At 40.5% G+C, this 18255-nt stretch overlaps 1 protein-coding gene across 1 annotated transcript in view; it reads right to left on the bottom strand.

Moving 5' to 3' along the window:
* CAMTA1 (calmodulin binding transcription activator 1) overlaps positions 1-18255 on the bottom strand; it is an 899418-nt gene that overhangs the window by 853963 nt on the left and 27200 nt on the right. The window contains exons 3-4 of the mRNA XM_060088900.1: positions 17193-17262; positions 12134-12252 (exon numbers count right to left, since the gene is read on the bottom strand). Coding sequence (XP_059944883.1) covers positions 12134-12252; positions 17193-17262 — 189 coding nt within the window. The remainder of the gene's footprint in view (positions 1-12133; positions 12253-17192; positions 17263-18255) is intronic.

Raw genomic sequence — 18255 nt, 5'->3', positions numbered from 1 at the left:
GAAAGCCTCCCTCTTGGCAGCTTCTCTGTCCCCCACCACAGCGCACTAAGAGGGTGTGACCTCTCAACACTTTGTCCTTGACCTTCTGTGTTGAGACTTTCCTCCTTCCCAACAGTGATACCCACTGACCTCTTTAAAAGAGAACTATTTCAGGCATGAGCTACACACAAAATGATGGTCTCTCTTTCGGGGGCCTGGCTTCTTGAAAAATTCCTGGAGCTAATAAGCAATTATACAAGATTAATAATAGAAAGTCTATCACTTTCCTATACGTCAGAAATGAACGAGCAAAATTTGAAATTTAAAACACAATACTATTTACATTAGCACACCCCCCAAAAAAGGAATTAGGTATAAAAACAAAATATGTATAAGAGCTATATGAGGAAAACTCCAAAACTCTGATGAATTAAATTTTAAAAAACTAAATAAATGGAGAGATAGTCCATATTCATGGATAGAAAGACTTACTATTGTCAAGATGTCAGTTCTTCTCAACTTGATCTATAGATTCAACACAATCCTAATCAAAATCCCAGCAACAAAATGATTCTAAAGTTTACAAGGAGAAGCAAAAGACCTAGAATAACCAACTCAGTACTGAATGAGAAGAACAAAATCAGAGGACTGGCACCATCCGATCTCAAAACTTACTACAAAGCTACAATAATCACGACAGTGCGATACTGTCCAAAGAACAGACAAATAGATCAGTGAAACACAGAATAGAAAGCCCAAATATAGACCCACATAAACATAATCAACTGATCTTTGACAAAAGAGCAAAGGCAATACAGTGGAGTAAAGACAGTCTTTCCAACACTTCCAGATAGTGCTGGAATAACTGGACATCCGTGTGCCAAAAACAGTGAATCTAGATACAGGCCTTACATCCTTCACAAAAATCAACTTGAGGGACTTCCCTGGTGGCACAGTGGTTAAGAATCCGCTTGCCAAAGCAGGGGACACGGGTTCGAGCCCTGGTCCGGGAAGATCCCACATGCCGCAGAGCAACTAAATCCATGCACCACAACCACTGAGCCTGCGCCTTGGAGCCTGTGAGCCACAACTACTGAGCCTGTGTGCCATAACTACTGAAGCCCACGCACCTAGACCCTGTGCTCCACAACAAGAGAAGCCCCCCCAATGAGAAGCCAACACACCACAATGAAGAGTAGACCCAGCTCTCCGCAACTAGAGAAAGCCCACGTGCAGCAATGAAGACCCAACGCAGACAAAAACAGATAAAATTTTTTTAAATAAATAAATTTATAAAAAACAAAAAAAAGATGCTCCACATCACATGTCACCAAGGAAATGCAAATTAAGACAACAATGAGATACCACTATGTACCTATTAGAACGGCCAAAATCCAGAACATGGACAACACCAAACGTTGGTAAGGATGCGGAGCAAAAAGAACTCTCATTCATTGCTGGTGGGAACACAAAACAGTACAGCCACTCTGGAAGACAGTTTGGCAGTTTCTTACTAAACTAAACATAGTCTTACCATACGATCCAGCAATTGCACTCTTTGATATTTACCCAAAGGAGTTGGAAACTTATGTCTATGCAAAATCCTGAACATGAATGTTTATATCAGCTTTATTCATAATTGCCAAAACCTGGAAGCAACCAAGATGTCCTTCAGCAGGTGAATGGATAAATAAACTGCAGTTCACCCAGACAATGGAGTATTATTTAGCGCTAAAAAGAAATGAGCTACCAAGCCATAAAAGGACATGGAGGAACCTTAAGTGCATATTACTAAGTGCAAGAAACCAATCTGAAAAGGTTACGTGCTATATGATTCCAACTCTATGACATTCTGGAAAAGGCAAAACCGTGGAGACAATAAAGAGATCAGCAGTTGCCAGGGGCTGGGGGGATAAACTGGCAGAGCACAGAGGATTGTGAGGGCAGTAAAACTAATCAAATCATTGTGTGAAACTAATCTAATCATTGTACGAAACTACACTAATGGATGCACGTCATTATACATTTGTCCAAACCCACAGGATGTGCAACACCAAGAGTGAACCGTCATGTAAACTATGGACTCTGGATGATGATGATGTGTCGACGACGACGTAAGTTCACTGGCTACAGAAAGGTACCACTCCAGTGGGGGATGCTGACAGTGGGAGAGAGTGCACATATGAGGGGGCAGGGGGTGTATGGGAACTCCCTGTACCCTCCCCTCAATTTTCCTGTGAACCTTAAACCACTCTAAAACTTAAATCTTAATAATAAAAAACAGCAAAAGATAGAAGGCGTGGCCTGGGTTCAAGGGTTTCAGCTGTGACTATACCTGGAGCCCAGCCCCTCAGGCAACTGCTCACTTTAACTTCAGGCTCAGGTGGCTCTAGTTTCCAGCCCAGGTCAAGCTACTTTTCAGCTTCCTGGTTTCTTGGACACAGGAACCTTTCCCTTTTTTCCATCGACTCCTTTGGAATCCCAGTAAAGTGAATTCAGCGCTAAATGAAGCCTGCCTCAGAATTCCACCTTGGTTCTACCGCAGCTGCCCGACCTGGACGTGCACACACACCCACTGAACGCTGTTCAATTCCCCAGAGCTGGAGCTTCTCCCACTTTCCACATTTCTCCCCAAATGTAAACAGCAGGTTCTTTAAATGTTACATTTATTTCAACTCTACACCCTTCACCAGACCAGAGAACACACAACCACTGAAGCATATGAGAAAGCTCCATGAAATCCACACATCCTGCCCATAAAATTCTACCTAACAGAGAAAACACTCTCCCAAACACATACTTATCTTTCATCACATTCACCCCAGCCCATCTGTGGTTTCTCATCCATCTAGAAAGGAATTCTTTTTGCACTTTTTCTTCTTTTCCCCCAGGCTTCTAAAAAGCATTAAAACTAGAAAACAGGTTATTTTTTTAGGAACTTCTTTTAAAATCTCCAACAGAATTTCATAATCACCAAGACAACATAATTTATCATTAGAAATATTTGGTAGGTAGTATTAAAAAGACTGGAAGGCTGGGCTTCCCTGGTGGTGCAGTGGTTGAGAGTCCGCCTGCCGATGCAGGGGACATGGGGGTTCGTGCCCCGGTCCGGGAAGATCCCACATGCCGTGGAGCGGCTGGGCCCGTGAGCCATGGCTGCTGGGCCTGCGCGTCCGGGGCCTGTGCTCCGCAACAGGAGAGGCCACAACAGTGAGAGGCCCGCGTATCACAAAAAAAAAAGACTGGAAGGTGGTAGACAGGTAGGTAGGTAAGTAGGTAGATGCTGTCAGCTTTAGGGTTCGGCTGTTTTCAGCTATCTGGGCCAAATGGAGATGGAAGGAGGGGATGGGGTGGAGATTATCCTCATGCTCCCTCTTCAAAAAAAAAAAAAGTCACAAAAATTGGAATATGCCTCCACATACCCCTACCACTGCCACCCACACTTTAAAAAGGGCTCCCTATATTACTTTAGGTAAATACCCAAAAAATAACTTTGCATTTCCTGACTTCTAGGCACATGAGACATGAGAAAAAGACTCTAGAAAGCGTAACTGCAACACATACAGCCAAAGCACACTGAAATATACTTGAGTGGTTGAGAGATAGCAAAGCTGAGACTAAAGCCAAGTGAAGTTGCTCAGAATACATGTCCGGAAGGCTGGGAGTCCTCATCTTGATGAGTTTCACCTGACACGCCCATTCTCAGGCCCCACCCCAGACCTACTAGGGCAGAAATGCTGGGGTGGAGCCCAGCAATCTGGGTTCTAATAAGCCCTCCAGGTAGTTCTGACGCCAGCTCGGCAGGAAAATCACTAAGCTAAAGAACGCCAGGCTTCCCTGGTGGCGCAGTGGTTAAGAACCCGCCTGGCAATGCAGCGGACACACGTTCGAGCCCTGGTCCTGGAAGATCCCACATGCCACGAAGCAACTAAGCCCGTGCACCACAACTACTGAGCCCGCGCTCTAGAGCCCACGAGCCACAACTACTGAAGCCCACGTGCCACAACTACTGAAGCCCACGTGCCACAACTACTGAAGCCCGCACACCTAGAGCCTGTGCTCCTCAACAAGAGAAGCCACTGCAATGAGAAGCCCGTGCACCGCGACAAAGAGTAACCCCCGCTCGCTGCAACTAGAGAAAGCCCGCGCACAGCAACAAAGACCCAACACAGCCAAAAATAAATTAATTAAAAAAAAATTTTTTTTAAGAATGCCAGCCTTTCCCGGTGTTCTTCCCTCTTCGGTCTCAGCTGACGTTTCAGTGGGGCTCAGCTTCTCCTCACGTGAGTCACCACCACCAAAATCTCCCAACATTACTGAAAACAGTGGGCTCTTTTATCCCCACACAACCCATCGATAAAGAGTCCACAGAATAGGGCCTCCCTGGTGGCGCAAGTGGTTGAGAGTCCGCCTGCCGATGCAGGGGATACGGGTTCGTGCCCCGGTCTGGGAGGATCCCATATGCCGCGGAGCGGCTGGGCCCGTGAGCCATGGCCGCTGAGCCTGCGCGTCCGGAGCCTGCGCGTCCGGAGCCTGCGCGTCCGGAGCCTGTGCTCCGCAGCGGGGGAGGCCACAACAGTGAGAGGCCCGCATACCACAAAAAAAAAAAAAAAAAAAAGAGTCCACAGAATATACAGAGTTTTAATGCAACTGAAAACTCTACAAGCCCCTACCATCCAACTTAAAAAATGTGGGTCCAAAATGCATCCTCCTTTGCACTTTAACATTTTAAAAAACAAGGTCAGGAGACAGCGCTATACGTTAAGACCTGGGTAAAAGCTCAGTCTCTTCAGTTGTCAACTCCAGTGCTAGACGGGTATGAAAATTGGAGAAGATACCAAAGAAGAACAGGCAGCCCCCTGAAGAGAGGCTGCCTGCACCTTGAAGGTGCCGACTCCACCAAGGCCAGAGGGACAGAAAACCCCCAGAGGGTGATGAAAATGTTGTGGAATTAGATGGTGGTGATGGGCACACCACTTTGTGTACATACTACAGACCACTGAATTGTACACCTTAAACATAAAATTAAATGAAAGGATGATTAAGAGTTTGTTGTGTTGTTTTTTTTTTTTTAAGTAAACTCCCAAGCTGGCACTCTCAAACAACTCTGGAAGCAACAATGATCTAGCCTCCAAAACTGGAGAGCTCGCTTAAGACAAATCTTTAAAGGTCTCAAAGCACAACCTCACACGACCACCAAAGACACAAAAGAGGCTTAGCAGGTATCTTACCTGCTAAGTAACACTCAGCTGACTGGGGGCAGAGCCAACTCTGTATCCTTTCCAAGACATCAGTGATCCTTGAGTTCACTAAGAAAGCTTTCATTTCACATCTTAATTCACAACCTGAAAAAGTAAAACCTATAACAAATATATTCTAACATGCAAATTCATTGCTCAAGTCTGTGATTTGCAGTTACAGTGGCAGGGGTATCCAGTAGTGTCATTTAAATTGTTCTTGGACTAATGAGAAAAATCAGAAGTGAACTTCAGACTAAATGATATATTTGCGCCAAGGCCTAATGACAGACTTAGAGAAAGGCTTGCTGAGCAAAAAGCTGTTTATGACTAGTTCAGTGGGGGAGGGGAGGGGTAACTGCAGGGCACACAGTAGCGCCACATGCCAAATTCAAAAGAACCTGCCTAAGAACAGTCAGGGTTATATTCATGTTGCAAGAGACAATTTAGTTTGGACAAAACATCATCCATTGCATTGAACTAATGTTCTTAATATAAATTTTATTAGTTTTGTGGTTTCTTTTATGTAATGTATATATCTATTTGAGTTTTATATTCACAGAAGAATCCTAAGAATTAAGAAATTTATCCTGAGTTTTTTGTGTTTTTCCATATTTCACTCATTCAGCAAATATTTATTGAACACTGAGTATGGGCCAAATATTCTTCTATGTGCTACATTTTGAAGTAATATAATAAAAATAGCTTAGGTCAAACTGTGCTGGGTCTACAGAAATGTTCTTCCTTTAAATAAGGATTTCTTTAACATCTTATTCAAATTTTATAAACACTACCCCACTCTCTGCAGGTAAGATCTGCTTCTTTTACTGCTCCTCAGAGCCAAACCCCATCCGTATTGATCTCTCTTCTCCTGTCTCCCCTCACTGACATGGAAGGACGCGCTGCCCCCAGCTTGCCAATGCACCCTCTGCTGCTACCTCTGCTACCACCAATGCCAAGGTGATGCAGGCTGTCTGACAAACAGGCCTGTGCTCATTTGGATCTCAGTATCCATTTACCTCACTTCATACTAAGTTAAACAGAGGAATTATGGTTAATCAAACTGCTACAAAATTAACATTTAATTACAAATTTGGTACCATATATAAAAATCAAACGCTTTCACTCTTAAAACCTGGCTCTGTGTATTGTGGGTCATATGTGCATTTTCCTTTTTGTGATTTAACCAGAAAAGCCCTGCCTGGCCTCAGAGAATGACCTGGAACCAGTCAAACCCTTAACACTGGAGCTCCCTTGGTGGCACAGTGGTTAAGAATCCACCTGCCAATTCAGGGGACATGGGTTCGAGCCCTGGTCCAGGAAGATCCCACATGCCGCGGAGCAACTAAGCCCATGTGCCACAACTACGGGGCCTGTGCTCTAGAGCCCGCGAGCCACAGCTACTGAGCCTGCATGCCATAACTACTGAAGCCCATGCGCTAGAGCCTGTGCTCTGCACGCAACGAGAAGCCACTGCAATGAGCAGCACATGCACCGCAACGAAGAGTAGCCCCCGCTCACCCCAACTAGAGAAAGCCCGCGCACAGCAACGAAGACCCAATGCAGCCAAAAATAAATTAATTAAATTTTAAAAACCCTTAACACTGCCAAAATATCTCACTCACCTTTAAAATCAGAGTATAAAAATACTTTTCAGTTTAGCTCACATCTTGGAAATTTGAAGTCTTAAATGATCCCCCAAAAATGTGGGTCTATGTTTCAAAAAGATTATATGTAAATACACTAGTAAAACCAATCAATGAAAAAATTACAGCCCTAAATCTATGACTTTATAAGTTATACAGACAAAAATTAAACATACAAAAATACTCAAGAATATATGCCTATACAAAAAAATGATTTTAAAACTTTTTTAAAGGTGGCTTCTTGTTGTTAAGACAAAATAACTGAAATGAAATATAATTTAATAATTTTCAAAGTCATAAAGTCCATTTTTCTTACTTGAATATAAAAAGTTGAGGGAAAAAAGTATTCAGGATTTAAAAGGGTAATTCTCTCCCTTTGAAAAGCATTATACTCAAGGAGTTTTTCTTCTTCAGCTTCTCTGGTATGGCTGAGAATGCATCAGTCTATATGTGTACTGCTCCCTCGGCAGACGTTTTTACCATTAAAAAAAATGCATTTAACGTGAAAATCTCTGAAGCTATCACTAACTACAAACCTGTGCTGCAACTTTCTTTAAGATCAATACAAACTAGAATTCTTTTTGGTTTGCTTACCCTGGAGAAACTTTGTATTAGAGGAAAAACAAACAAAAGAAAGAGCATTAATAGTTCAAAAATAGCAGCACACAACAATGATCTGAACATATGTAAGGAGAACATTTTCATTATAAAAGGCTCACGGTGCTGCATTAATCTGGCTTTGGAAGAATGCCACTGGAAATCCAGATCCAGCAAGTGGGGAATGCAGTAGTTACATTTTAAGTCAAACAGCTAATTAACGACTAAACAAAAGGAATTTCAGTCTGGACAATATATATGGAGCACTAATATGTGTAATTATGAAGCAGTCATTTGTGTAATCAGAAAGCTGCATTAGCATAATTATTTCTGGCTCTGGGCCTTAAAAATATTAACTTAAAATGCAGAAAATTGTAATAGTTCACCTCATGAAGATGTGAATACCAAACTGATTATGAAATAAGAGTTGGTTCTTTAACAAATGTGCTCTGTGTTTAATGCATTCTTTCTCTCCTGCTCAGGATATAAACATCAAGCCTGTCAACCCTCCAGTTGTGCACAGGTACAAAATTTCTATTTTTTAATATATTTTCTTCCGCATCCAGAGCCCACATGTGAATATTCATTATTAAGAATCAAAACTCCTTCCCTGAGAAATGAGTGTTTGCTATTTTTTTTAAATCCTCAGAAAAAAATACATTATGTTTACGTATAATACTGGAAAACGCAAAATGAAAAAAGAAGCAAATGAATAAAACAAAAGGATTGGAAGTCACTAAACAGCACGAGATCTCGGGAAAGTCTTATTTGAAATCGTTCTCTGGGACAGAACTGTAGAAAGTATGGACTCCAAAATCAGGCTATATGCTTGGACTTCCAAGGCCACCACTTTCAGGTATTTTAACATCTCTGTGGCTCAAGTTTCCTCATCTATATTGTAAGAATAATCACAAAACCTACCTCACGGTATTAGTTCATGAGTGAATGTGACTATTCACGGAAAGAACTCAACAGTGCCTATAGCACACAGCAGGTGGTCAATAAATGTTAGCTGCCATAATGACCATCATCACCATCTCCAGCTTGTTTTCAGAACCTGGGAAAAGAGCATGTATGGCGGAGAAAGCATATTCTAAAATTGATTTCTTATTAGATATCATTTTGCAATTGCAAATAACATTCAAGAAGGGCAGGAGATCTTCCTTATTCCAGTGAGTTAGAAAAGGTTAAAAGCGCTTAAGTAGGCCCTAAAATCGGTCTTATCTTCTAAGAGTCTTCCTTTTCAGTGACTTTCAGCTTTACCAAATTTGCATGTGAACCCACAATACTAATCTTATATTAACTCTTTTTAACCCGAAACTAAATTCCAGAATGGATCTGCCAGGGGCGCTAATGTGGTTAACGGTTATGCGTCTTTAATTCAAAGCCTAGACGACACACAGTAGAATGAATGTTCCCAAGAATTAATCAGCAACGTAGAAGAAATGAAGCTCAGACAGAGAGAGACAGGCCCTGTCAAGTGCGCTACCTTGACCAAATTATTTCACCACTTTCAACCCACACTCCCTCATCTGTAAAAGGAAACATTACACACCTTGCAATAGCATTAGAAGGCTCAGAACTAACGATACGCAGCACCCAGTCACCAGCAGGGAGCGGGTGCTGATACGCGGCGACACGTGAAAGGGCCCCATCTCGCCCGCCCTCTCTCAACGGATGCACACGCACAGGACACACCGTGGGTTTTCTCAGGTAACCGCACATGTTACAACACAGGTCTGAGGAAAGGACTGTCTCAAAAGTACAGAGGAGCCAAATTATACCCAGGAACTCAACGGTATCCACCCATCAGAGAGAGAGAGAGAGAACACGGGCGACAGAGAAAGATGACAGTTGACATCTCATACAGGCAACCCCGGCCGCCAGTCTACTGGGCGAACAGATGCTGTGCAGAGAGTGCGATGGAAAACACCCACATCGGCTGTGCTCACGACTGCGCTGGGGCCACACGCCCCTCCCAGTGCGAGTGCCTGGTCCCAGGAAGGGGGATCAACAGGCATGTAGTTTCTGCACAACACGGCTCCTAAATACCAGCCGACTCCTTCACGGGGTCCTCTGCCAGGGCACGGCGCGCTACGCCAACCCCAGGGGGAAGGCGGGCCCTTCGCAGAGCGCGGTGGCTCCACTCTACTCCCTGAGCCACTGAAGAGATTCCACGGGCAACGCTGCCTGAACGGGACTCCGCCTCACCCGGGGCCACAAAGCCCCACCGCAACACACCCCCTTCAGGTCCCAGTGGCGACATTAAGGATGGCAGGCTGAAAGACATGGGAAAATGCCAAATCCAGCCAGGTCAGAGAAACAAGTACTTTCACAGGAGTGCTAATTGTTTTGTTCCTATTATCCGAGCCAGTTAAAAAAAAAAAAAAAAATGACATGTCACCATCACCACGTAACACCCTACAGAATTAACAACTCCTGCTGTCACTCCAGGATTCACGTTTTTTTCCTAAAGCCAAAAATCAACAAGAAAAAAAAGCCAAAGTCCTCCACACAGAAATATGGGCCAACCTTTGAATTCAGTTCTGTCGTAGGAGTTTTTGTCGGTTTTCAGCAGAGAGATCACCGAAAGCACAGCCGATGGCAAGGGAAGAGGGCGTGTGCCGTGGCCCCTGCCAGCCGAGCCCCCCTGCCACGCCCCCGCCTTCCACAGGAGCACACACTCTTCTACCCACATTTCAGCAGAGTGACAGCTCGTGCAAACACCCCACATTTCTCAGACCCCAGTCTCACACTGCACCGGTCGGAAGGGGATGCAGTCTCCCCTCTTAGGACTTGAACTTAAGCCACACTGAGACCTAAACCAGTGGTCTCCGAGGGGCTAGGTGTACTGGGTCCTAGAAGAAAATGCAGAACGACTTCTTATCTGCCTCTTAATTTTGTCCTCTATAAAAATTCCTTATTGGGTGTTTCATAATGTATCTAAAATATTAGTAAGGTGGAACATGTAAATAATTCAGAGGTAAACAAACGTGTGAAAGTTGAAGGGCTGTGCTCAAAAGTTCCAGAAAAGTTTTGAAACCACTCATCTAAATAATCTACCAACTAAATTTCTGACACCATTACCTCCAGCTTTGTAAGACTCTTAAGACCACTAACTTTAATTCACTAAGCAATTGCTGGTTTCAAATATAATTTCAAGTCATAATTAAAATAAATTGCCAATTACATAAAAAGATAATACTGAAAAAATTATGTTTTGTTACATTTATAAAAAAACTGGAACCAATGTATAATAACATAGTATCAAATCCTGTTTCAGGGATTACTAAGAAACTTACTGAGGTCTTTAATATTTCATGACCTAGTTTTGACTTACTGAATGGTTCCCAAATTGTACTATTTTGCTGATAGAGTAATGATCTACGATTAGGACTAATTTTCAGCACCTGTACTTTGTTTTCATGTCTAAAATGTTCGAAACAGTTAATAGATGACTGATTAAAACAACAGGCCTCCAAACTCGCTGTTTGTCAAAACAAAAGTATTCTGTCTGAGGGGGGAAATATAATTTATTCAAATAATCAAAATATACATACCTTAAAAGAAGTTTAAAATCAGTTGAGACAAGGTAACAAAACTATGAGGTTCTAGTGAGTATTTAACTCTGTAAACTAGGGTAAGTGAAGAGACTTTCACATAACCTCATAACTCAAAACGAAAGCACTGTAAATCAAGAATTTGAGAAAACAATTTTTTTAAAATAAGGGTAAATAGGCAGCACTATTTTCTTCTTGTATCTTAACAAAACTGAGTGCCCAATACAGGGCAGGGTGTTATATTTATAACTTAACTTGGAAGTATTGATAAATGTTGAACGAGCTACACGAATTGATTGAGACCAACTTTGCAAAACCAATAACCCCAGCCATTTGAATTAAAGGAATAGAATTCCCAGCATGATGGACACAGACCCAATTCTCATCACCACACTAAATGGGTATTACCCTAAACTGAAATAGATTTCAAAATAAAAAAGATGACAAAGCAATCCACCCCTAATATTAAGACTTCCAGATTAAGATTTACCAAAAAAGGAAACATCATCCAACAAAATAAACTCTGATTCACTCTACTTCATCAATCTTCCTTCTAACTGAATGTCAGATCAACAACCTACTATACAGCCTTCACTCTTAACACAAATTCCTATCGTTAAGGTAAACCAGTTAATTCTCCATGCAAACTTTCTTCATCAGAGAGGACAAGAGCTATTTTGCTAATAAGAACCCTGCCCTTCCAAATTCTACAGAAACTTCACATTGTCAAGACACGGCACATTCTGTAGAACACTGGAGCTGTACCCTTATCAATTCATGACAACATAAGAACTAAGGTTTAACTGAGATGCGAACAGAGTCAACCACCAAATGCAACACACCAAAATGCAAGAAAACACAAAGACAGAAACTCATGCTACCTTAGTAAGTCAGCGTGCACATTTGATATTTTTCAACACAAGCCAAGCAGATCAGAGACAGGTCAAAAAACATGTTGGTTTCTGTCAAATACAAATTAAGTATTCTTCTCATTTACAATTTCCTAGTTCAATATTTTGAATTTAAAGCTAATATAAAGTAGTACTATGCAAAATGACCTAGCGAGTTTGCCCTTAAAAAAGAATTGTACCCCTAAAAATAGAAATTTATCTACCTCATTAGTGTTCCAACGGTGCCTCTCTTTGGGTAAACTTGAACATTTCGGCAGACATTCAAGCAGCTTTTTCGGTAAAAAGATTTTTACATGACTACTATTGCTGTTCCCATGATCATCTATAAAGAAGAAAACAATAAATTCAGAGAAGATCATAGAGAAAGTCTCCTGTTAAGTACACTGGCAAGGTCAGAAACAGCAGCTGAGTTTTAGTCACTGGGAGACCAACAGCATTATTCCTCTTAGTTAACAAAACTCATTTACACACTTATCAGATAGATGGCAGCAGGAATCTGGTCAAGAGGCTCTAAAATAAGATTGAGCTTTTTGCTCCATGGCGAGCCAATGAGCAGGGAATACCCCAGCAGCTGCCCATAAACAGAATGTTGCTTTTAAAGGGTCTTTCACCAGGTTTCCATGAAGTACATCAAAACTATAAAATGATTTAAACTCACAACACCTAGAAATCTTCTATTAACAGCTGAAAATGTTTTTAAGGTTTTTAGAAAAGAGGAATTATAATATGACTGCTTACTTTATTGATAAACTAATACTACTTCATCCCCTAGAATACAAATGAGACTTATCCTTTCCAAAGAAAATTACAAATCTTATACATATAAGGAATTTAAACCTCCAGTTAGCTACCGAGGTAATACAGAGGCTGGCCTTTCTAGCCTAAATCTAAAAACATACACTTTTAATTAATTTGATTTACATATATATCTATACGATTAATGTATTTCATCAAAACGTAACTCTTCTAAATCAGTGAGGGAAAAGCTCCTTACTTTCAGACTAGATGGTATGTCTATCTGATAATCAGTCTCCCTGATACTTTCTGCAAGAGATCATTTCCTTTTTTCATTCACTTATTTATTTACATATCATTTCTTGTTTCATTCCTGTAACAAAGTCCCTTTGCCTGGCTCCTAATTTCTTGCCAGGTTTGACACATTTAGGTCAAAGTTTCAAATTACCCACTCCAATATTTTTTTAATGCCAAATGGAAGCCCCAACATCCACAGGGTACAATGCATAACTGGGTGCCAAGGAGCAATACATTAAAATACTGAAGACTGAATTCGCTCCAGAAAGTCACAGGTGAAATGACTTACTCTGATATCAGTAAGGTAAGAAAGGACTCCAAGTCAAGAGCCCAGGATTCTGGCCCAGTTCTGCTACTTTCTAATTGTGTGACCTTGGGTAAGTTACTTAATATTTTCAGCTTTCCCAAATCAAGGAGAATGAGATCATCTCTAATTCTCCTCCAGGCATAGATCCCTAGAGAATTTACTGTCACATTCGGTAATTTTAAATGCCTTACAATTAAACAACCTTATATAGGCATACAGGTATTAGTTAAGAATGCTGAAAGTGAAATACAGTAGTATATTTTTCCAGTCATTTACTACAATTTTGTTGAGCATAAACTATTTTTTGAACATGTGAAAAACATAAAAGAATAAAAAACACTTCTACAGTCATAATAAAATCTTCTCCAAACACTTTTCATCTGATTAACCCATTTCTTCTCAAGGAAAAGATCTTAACAGGGAAATACGGGGTATAGAAATAACATCTAAAAAATTTACTACATCTTCCTATAGGGAAGAACTTGAGAGTTTTAGCATATTAAATCTTTTTTGGTCCATGAACTACACAACCAGTTGAATTATAATGCCTATCCTCTATTTCTATAAGCAGTATAAAAACTTGAAAAACTTAAAAATTGACTGCAAAATTTTAATTGAATAGCAAAATAAAATTAAACTTTTAAAAAACCTTGCTACGAAACCAAAAAAAAAGGGTTTAACTAAAATCAAGTTCATAGAAAGTTCTGTATTAATTACACACTGTAAAACCTTTGTAGTTTTATGTGCTTATGCATGCTCCCTGCACTTCATCCTCCCAAGAGAGGTACCATGGGCCATAAAACTTTAAAGTGCACAATACCAAATCACATGAGCCTTTACCTCCCTTCTCTCTTTCCCTAACGTGGTTTTACTCTGCTCTTTAAAAATCTCCCCTGATGTGTATAATCTTCAAAGTAGAGGTGATGTGTATAATCTTCAAAGAAGAGGTGAAAAAACTCTAAAATCTATACTCAATTCCGATATTTACCAATTACAGGGTACCTTCTAGGAAAACAGTGCTATGCTAGATGCTCTATCAATTGGCTTACTTTGAGTAGTATTTGACTAGTCATAGCTCTGAAAAAACTATTTACGTATAATTTTGACAATGAATGGAATATGAAACCCCCGCTTCTATTTCTGTCTGTGGTCACAACCTGATGTTCATCATCTGTCCTTTTAGCCTCCTTGAAGAACCCAGCTGTCCTGCGGCATAGGAAGCATATGAGTGAGTGTGTGGGTGTATGTGTGGGTGTGGGGGGGTGGGGAGGGAGGGAGGGAGAGAGAGAGCGAGGGAGCACTCTCCTCAACAGCACAACTAACTGCTAGAGAAAAGGCTTCTTTCTATCTTCCACTCTGATACCAAACCAGGCAGCGGTGAATCGGCCCAAAGGCTTTTAAAGAGGAAAAGGAGAATAGCTGTGTGAGCACTGTCTCAATCAAGTTTCTAAATTTAGCACTTTATGGGGATGTGCGGCCATGGGTTCAAAAGGAAAAGAAGTATGACAGGCCAACGGGTTCCCCTTAATCAGTTTTTAAACTGTGCTGTTTCCAGAATTTTAGGTGCATGCTGTATATAAATTGGATGTTTTTAAGAAACATAACAATGGGTAAATTTTCCCACTGTGCATTATGAAGAGGGCAGTTTTAATACGGGGAAAAGAATATCAGGAATTCAAACAGCCAAAGTGTTAAAACTCGTATTTTCAAATTTCAGTTTTTCTAGTTAAAATGGAATAAACAGTAACTTTGCTTTCACATTAGAAAAGAACTGCTCACGTGGCTATACTGTATAAAATTGTGTTGTTTAATTAAATGTTGTTTTTTAATCTTTTTGGAGTAACTATAATTGATATCATAATTAGATAACACATGTACCAGTTTTTAAATCCTTGTCTCAGTACAAGGATTCCAACAGTATCTTGAGTTAATGTTAAAAGTAAGTTATACAGTGGTTTCAACTGCATCTCGGTATTTAAATCCAGAGAGTTAAACTCTGACACTGCAAAATGGAAGTGTCAACCAAATACAGTAAAACACTTCACTATCATTATCTAGCAAAATATGTGTGTCTGATACATGACTTCACAAAATAATTTTCTAACCTACTTCACAATAAAAATAACTTGTGAAGCTCTTGAAATTGACAGATGATTTGTTTGGCTGACAGCTATTAATTCCAGAGAATGAACCACCTTTTCCAATCAACCTTCAAATATATTCCAAATCATAACTTTAGAGGCATAGTATAACTCAACTAAAACTTTCTAGAATGTACGAGAATGCTCATTCACTTAGTTAATTAGGCAAAAAGCAGAATTCTTATTTTCATGTTTTATTTCTAAATCTGAGATTTCACATTACCAAATCCTTCATTTAAATCCAAAGAAATGTATTTGACCTTTTCCTTGGAACACACTGTTGACTTCTACAAGGTAAATCATAACTGTATTAAGTCTAACCTGGAAGTGATGTATCCATTTTATTTTGATTCATAATTAATAAAAATTCAATAATTTTCGTTTTGTGAATAATTACAAACACTGTTATTCAATCAAGTTGATTATGATTAACCTCTCAACCTCTAGAACAAACTGTTCAAAATAAGTTGGTCTAACAGTGTACCAAATTGCTCAATCTTACTGGGAATATATCTGATCAACAACTTGGAGTGGTAAAATTAAAAGGAAGCGCTACAATTTTCTGTTTAGCTCTAATTATTATGTGCTTAGATTTAATTAGTAGGATAGGAACTGATTCAGGAAAACATAAGCGCATATTGTTAAATTCAAGTCAGCACAGTGCTCACACAGCAGCAAACACTGCCATTACTAATCTAAGACCTTCAAATCGCTATCCATCCAAAATAAATATTAATTAAGCACCAACGATGTGCCAAGCCTTGGTATGATTTCTTCTTATTCTTCTCGAAAGAAATTCTCCAAAATGAATTAAACTCAGTTGTAATTATCCAAAAGATTTTTTAAAGGTTAAAAAAATAGTAAGTTTTTTTAATAGAAAAGTATAACTAGTTTTGCTATTTCACAGCCCCTTTCCTGTTCTTAGAGTGCGTGTGATCATCAAATCTTATCCTTTCTATTTTTACGTGGCCAGATACCCTCTCCCTGTCAATCATATTACCAAACCTCTGACCCAGGTATAGGTCAACTCAAACTCAGGTTTAATAAACTTCTCACTATTTACCTGAATTTTATATTTTCAATCTAAAAACATGTAGGTGAGGGCAGATAAAGTGGCGAGGCCCAGAAGCCTTGCGATCAACTGCCGTCAATTTGGGTTTGGGGCATCCTCTCCTGCTTCGTCCCGTTCAACTTCAATCTGAGCTACATGTGATCAAGTACATTTATTTTCTACTATTTATGAGGGAGCAGACATCTGTGGGACTCCATATCAGGCACCCAGAAAGGATTTTACATTGTACTCCTTCATTTAATCGTCACAATAACCCGTCTGGGCATAATCACCCCCATTTTACAGATGAAGAACCTGAGGTTCAGATTAATTTGCCCAAGATCTACAGCTAGTAAGTGGCTCAAATGGGATTCAGACATGACCTCTGGCTTTCCCCGCAATACCACAAGGCTCCTTCTCTAAGTCACCCAGAATTTGACACTAGAATTACAGAATCGTTGTATTAATGTATCTAACACTTGCAGAGTGCTCTGAGTTTTCCATGTGATTAAACCCTTTGCCTTTGTAATCCTCACAGAAACTTAACGAGGGGAGTATTATTTTGCTACCCCCAGATGGATTAAGTAACTCATCTAAGATCACACAGCAAGTTAAAGGCAGAACCCAGGCCTTCTCACTCCTCATCACAGGCTTTCCTGCACTACAATGATGGAATTACTCGCACTGCCGAGCCCACCCCTTCCTGTAAGTCAAAAGCTTTCGAGTCCTACCTTCTATAGGAGGCACGGTGTTGAGAACACAGTAGGTGCTAGTTCCGCAGAACACACTTTGGGAAACGCTCTAAGGAAACAGAAAATAAAATGTAAAACTAATCTTTGAAAAAGATAAATACTGGCTCTTCTGTGATATTCCTGCCAAAGATGCAAAACCTGAATCTAATCATGAGGAAACATCGGACAAATCCAAATTGAGGAACATTCCACAAAATGGCCTGTAGTCTTCACAAACGTCAAGGTCATGAAAGTCAGAAAGGACTGAGAACTGTTCTGGATCAAAGGAGGCTGAGGAGACAAGTGCCACCCAGGGTCCCCGCGGGGCCTTTCTCTACAAGGTCAGCACTGGGTCAACTGGCACCACCAGAATAGCTCGGAGGATTCGACGGTAGAGGAGTCTGTGTGTTCATTTCCTGATTTTGGTTCCTGCATTGTGGTGATGGAGGAGAATGTTCTTGTTTGTAGGAAACACGTAATAAAGTACTGACAGTCAAGGGTGATGAAACATACCGGCAACTCACTCTCTCACATAGTTCGTGGGGAAAGAAGTCCGTTGCACTACACCTACAATGTTTCTGTAGGCTGAGTGTTTCAAAATGTAAAGTACACATGTGTGAAAAAAAGATATATGCTGCTGAACCTCTAGTACCTGTGCAGTTTTTTTTTTAACAGGGAGCATATGTGCTGTACGTACAGTAAATTGTTACTAAGAAGAACCAATGCCATTTCATTCTGCAGCTCAGTCAACATTCAACAACATCACTACCGCTTCCCAACTGCAAGGCCCATACCTGACTCATTCAAACGGACCTGTGAGTGCCAACTAACGGCACGGCGGGTGGAGTGGGTCAGGGAGACGTTGGAAGACCAGGTCTCTGCTCTCAGGCTGCTTCACATAGATAAAATTAAAGCTTTCATATAAAAACCTACACCATGTTGTACAGCAGAAACTAACACCACATTGTAAAGCAGTTATACTCCAATAAAGATTTAAAAAAAAAAAAACCTACACCACGGTAACTTTTAAAAGGTGGGGAGGGAAATTTCTCTGAGTCTTGCC

The sequence above is a fragment of the Mesoplodon densirostris genome, chromosome 2, assembly GCF_025265405.1.
Source record: "Mesoplodon densirostris isolate mMesDen1 chromosome 2, mMesDen1 primary haplotype, whole genome shotgun sequence".
Taxonomy (NCBI): Eukaryota; Metazoa; Chordata; class Mammalia; order Artiodactyla; family Ziphiidae; genus Mesoplodon; species Mesoplodon densirostris.
This window is presented reverse-complemented; position numbering and strand designations above follow the sequence as displayed.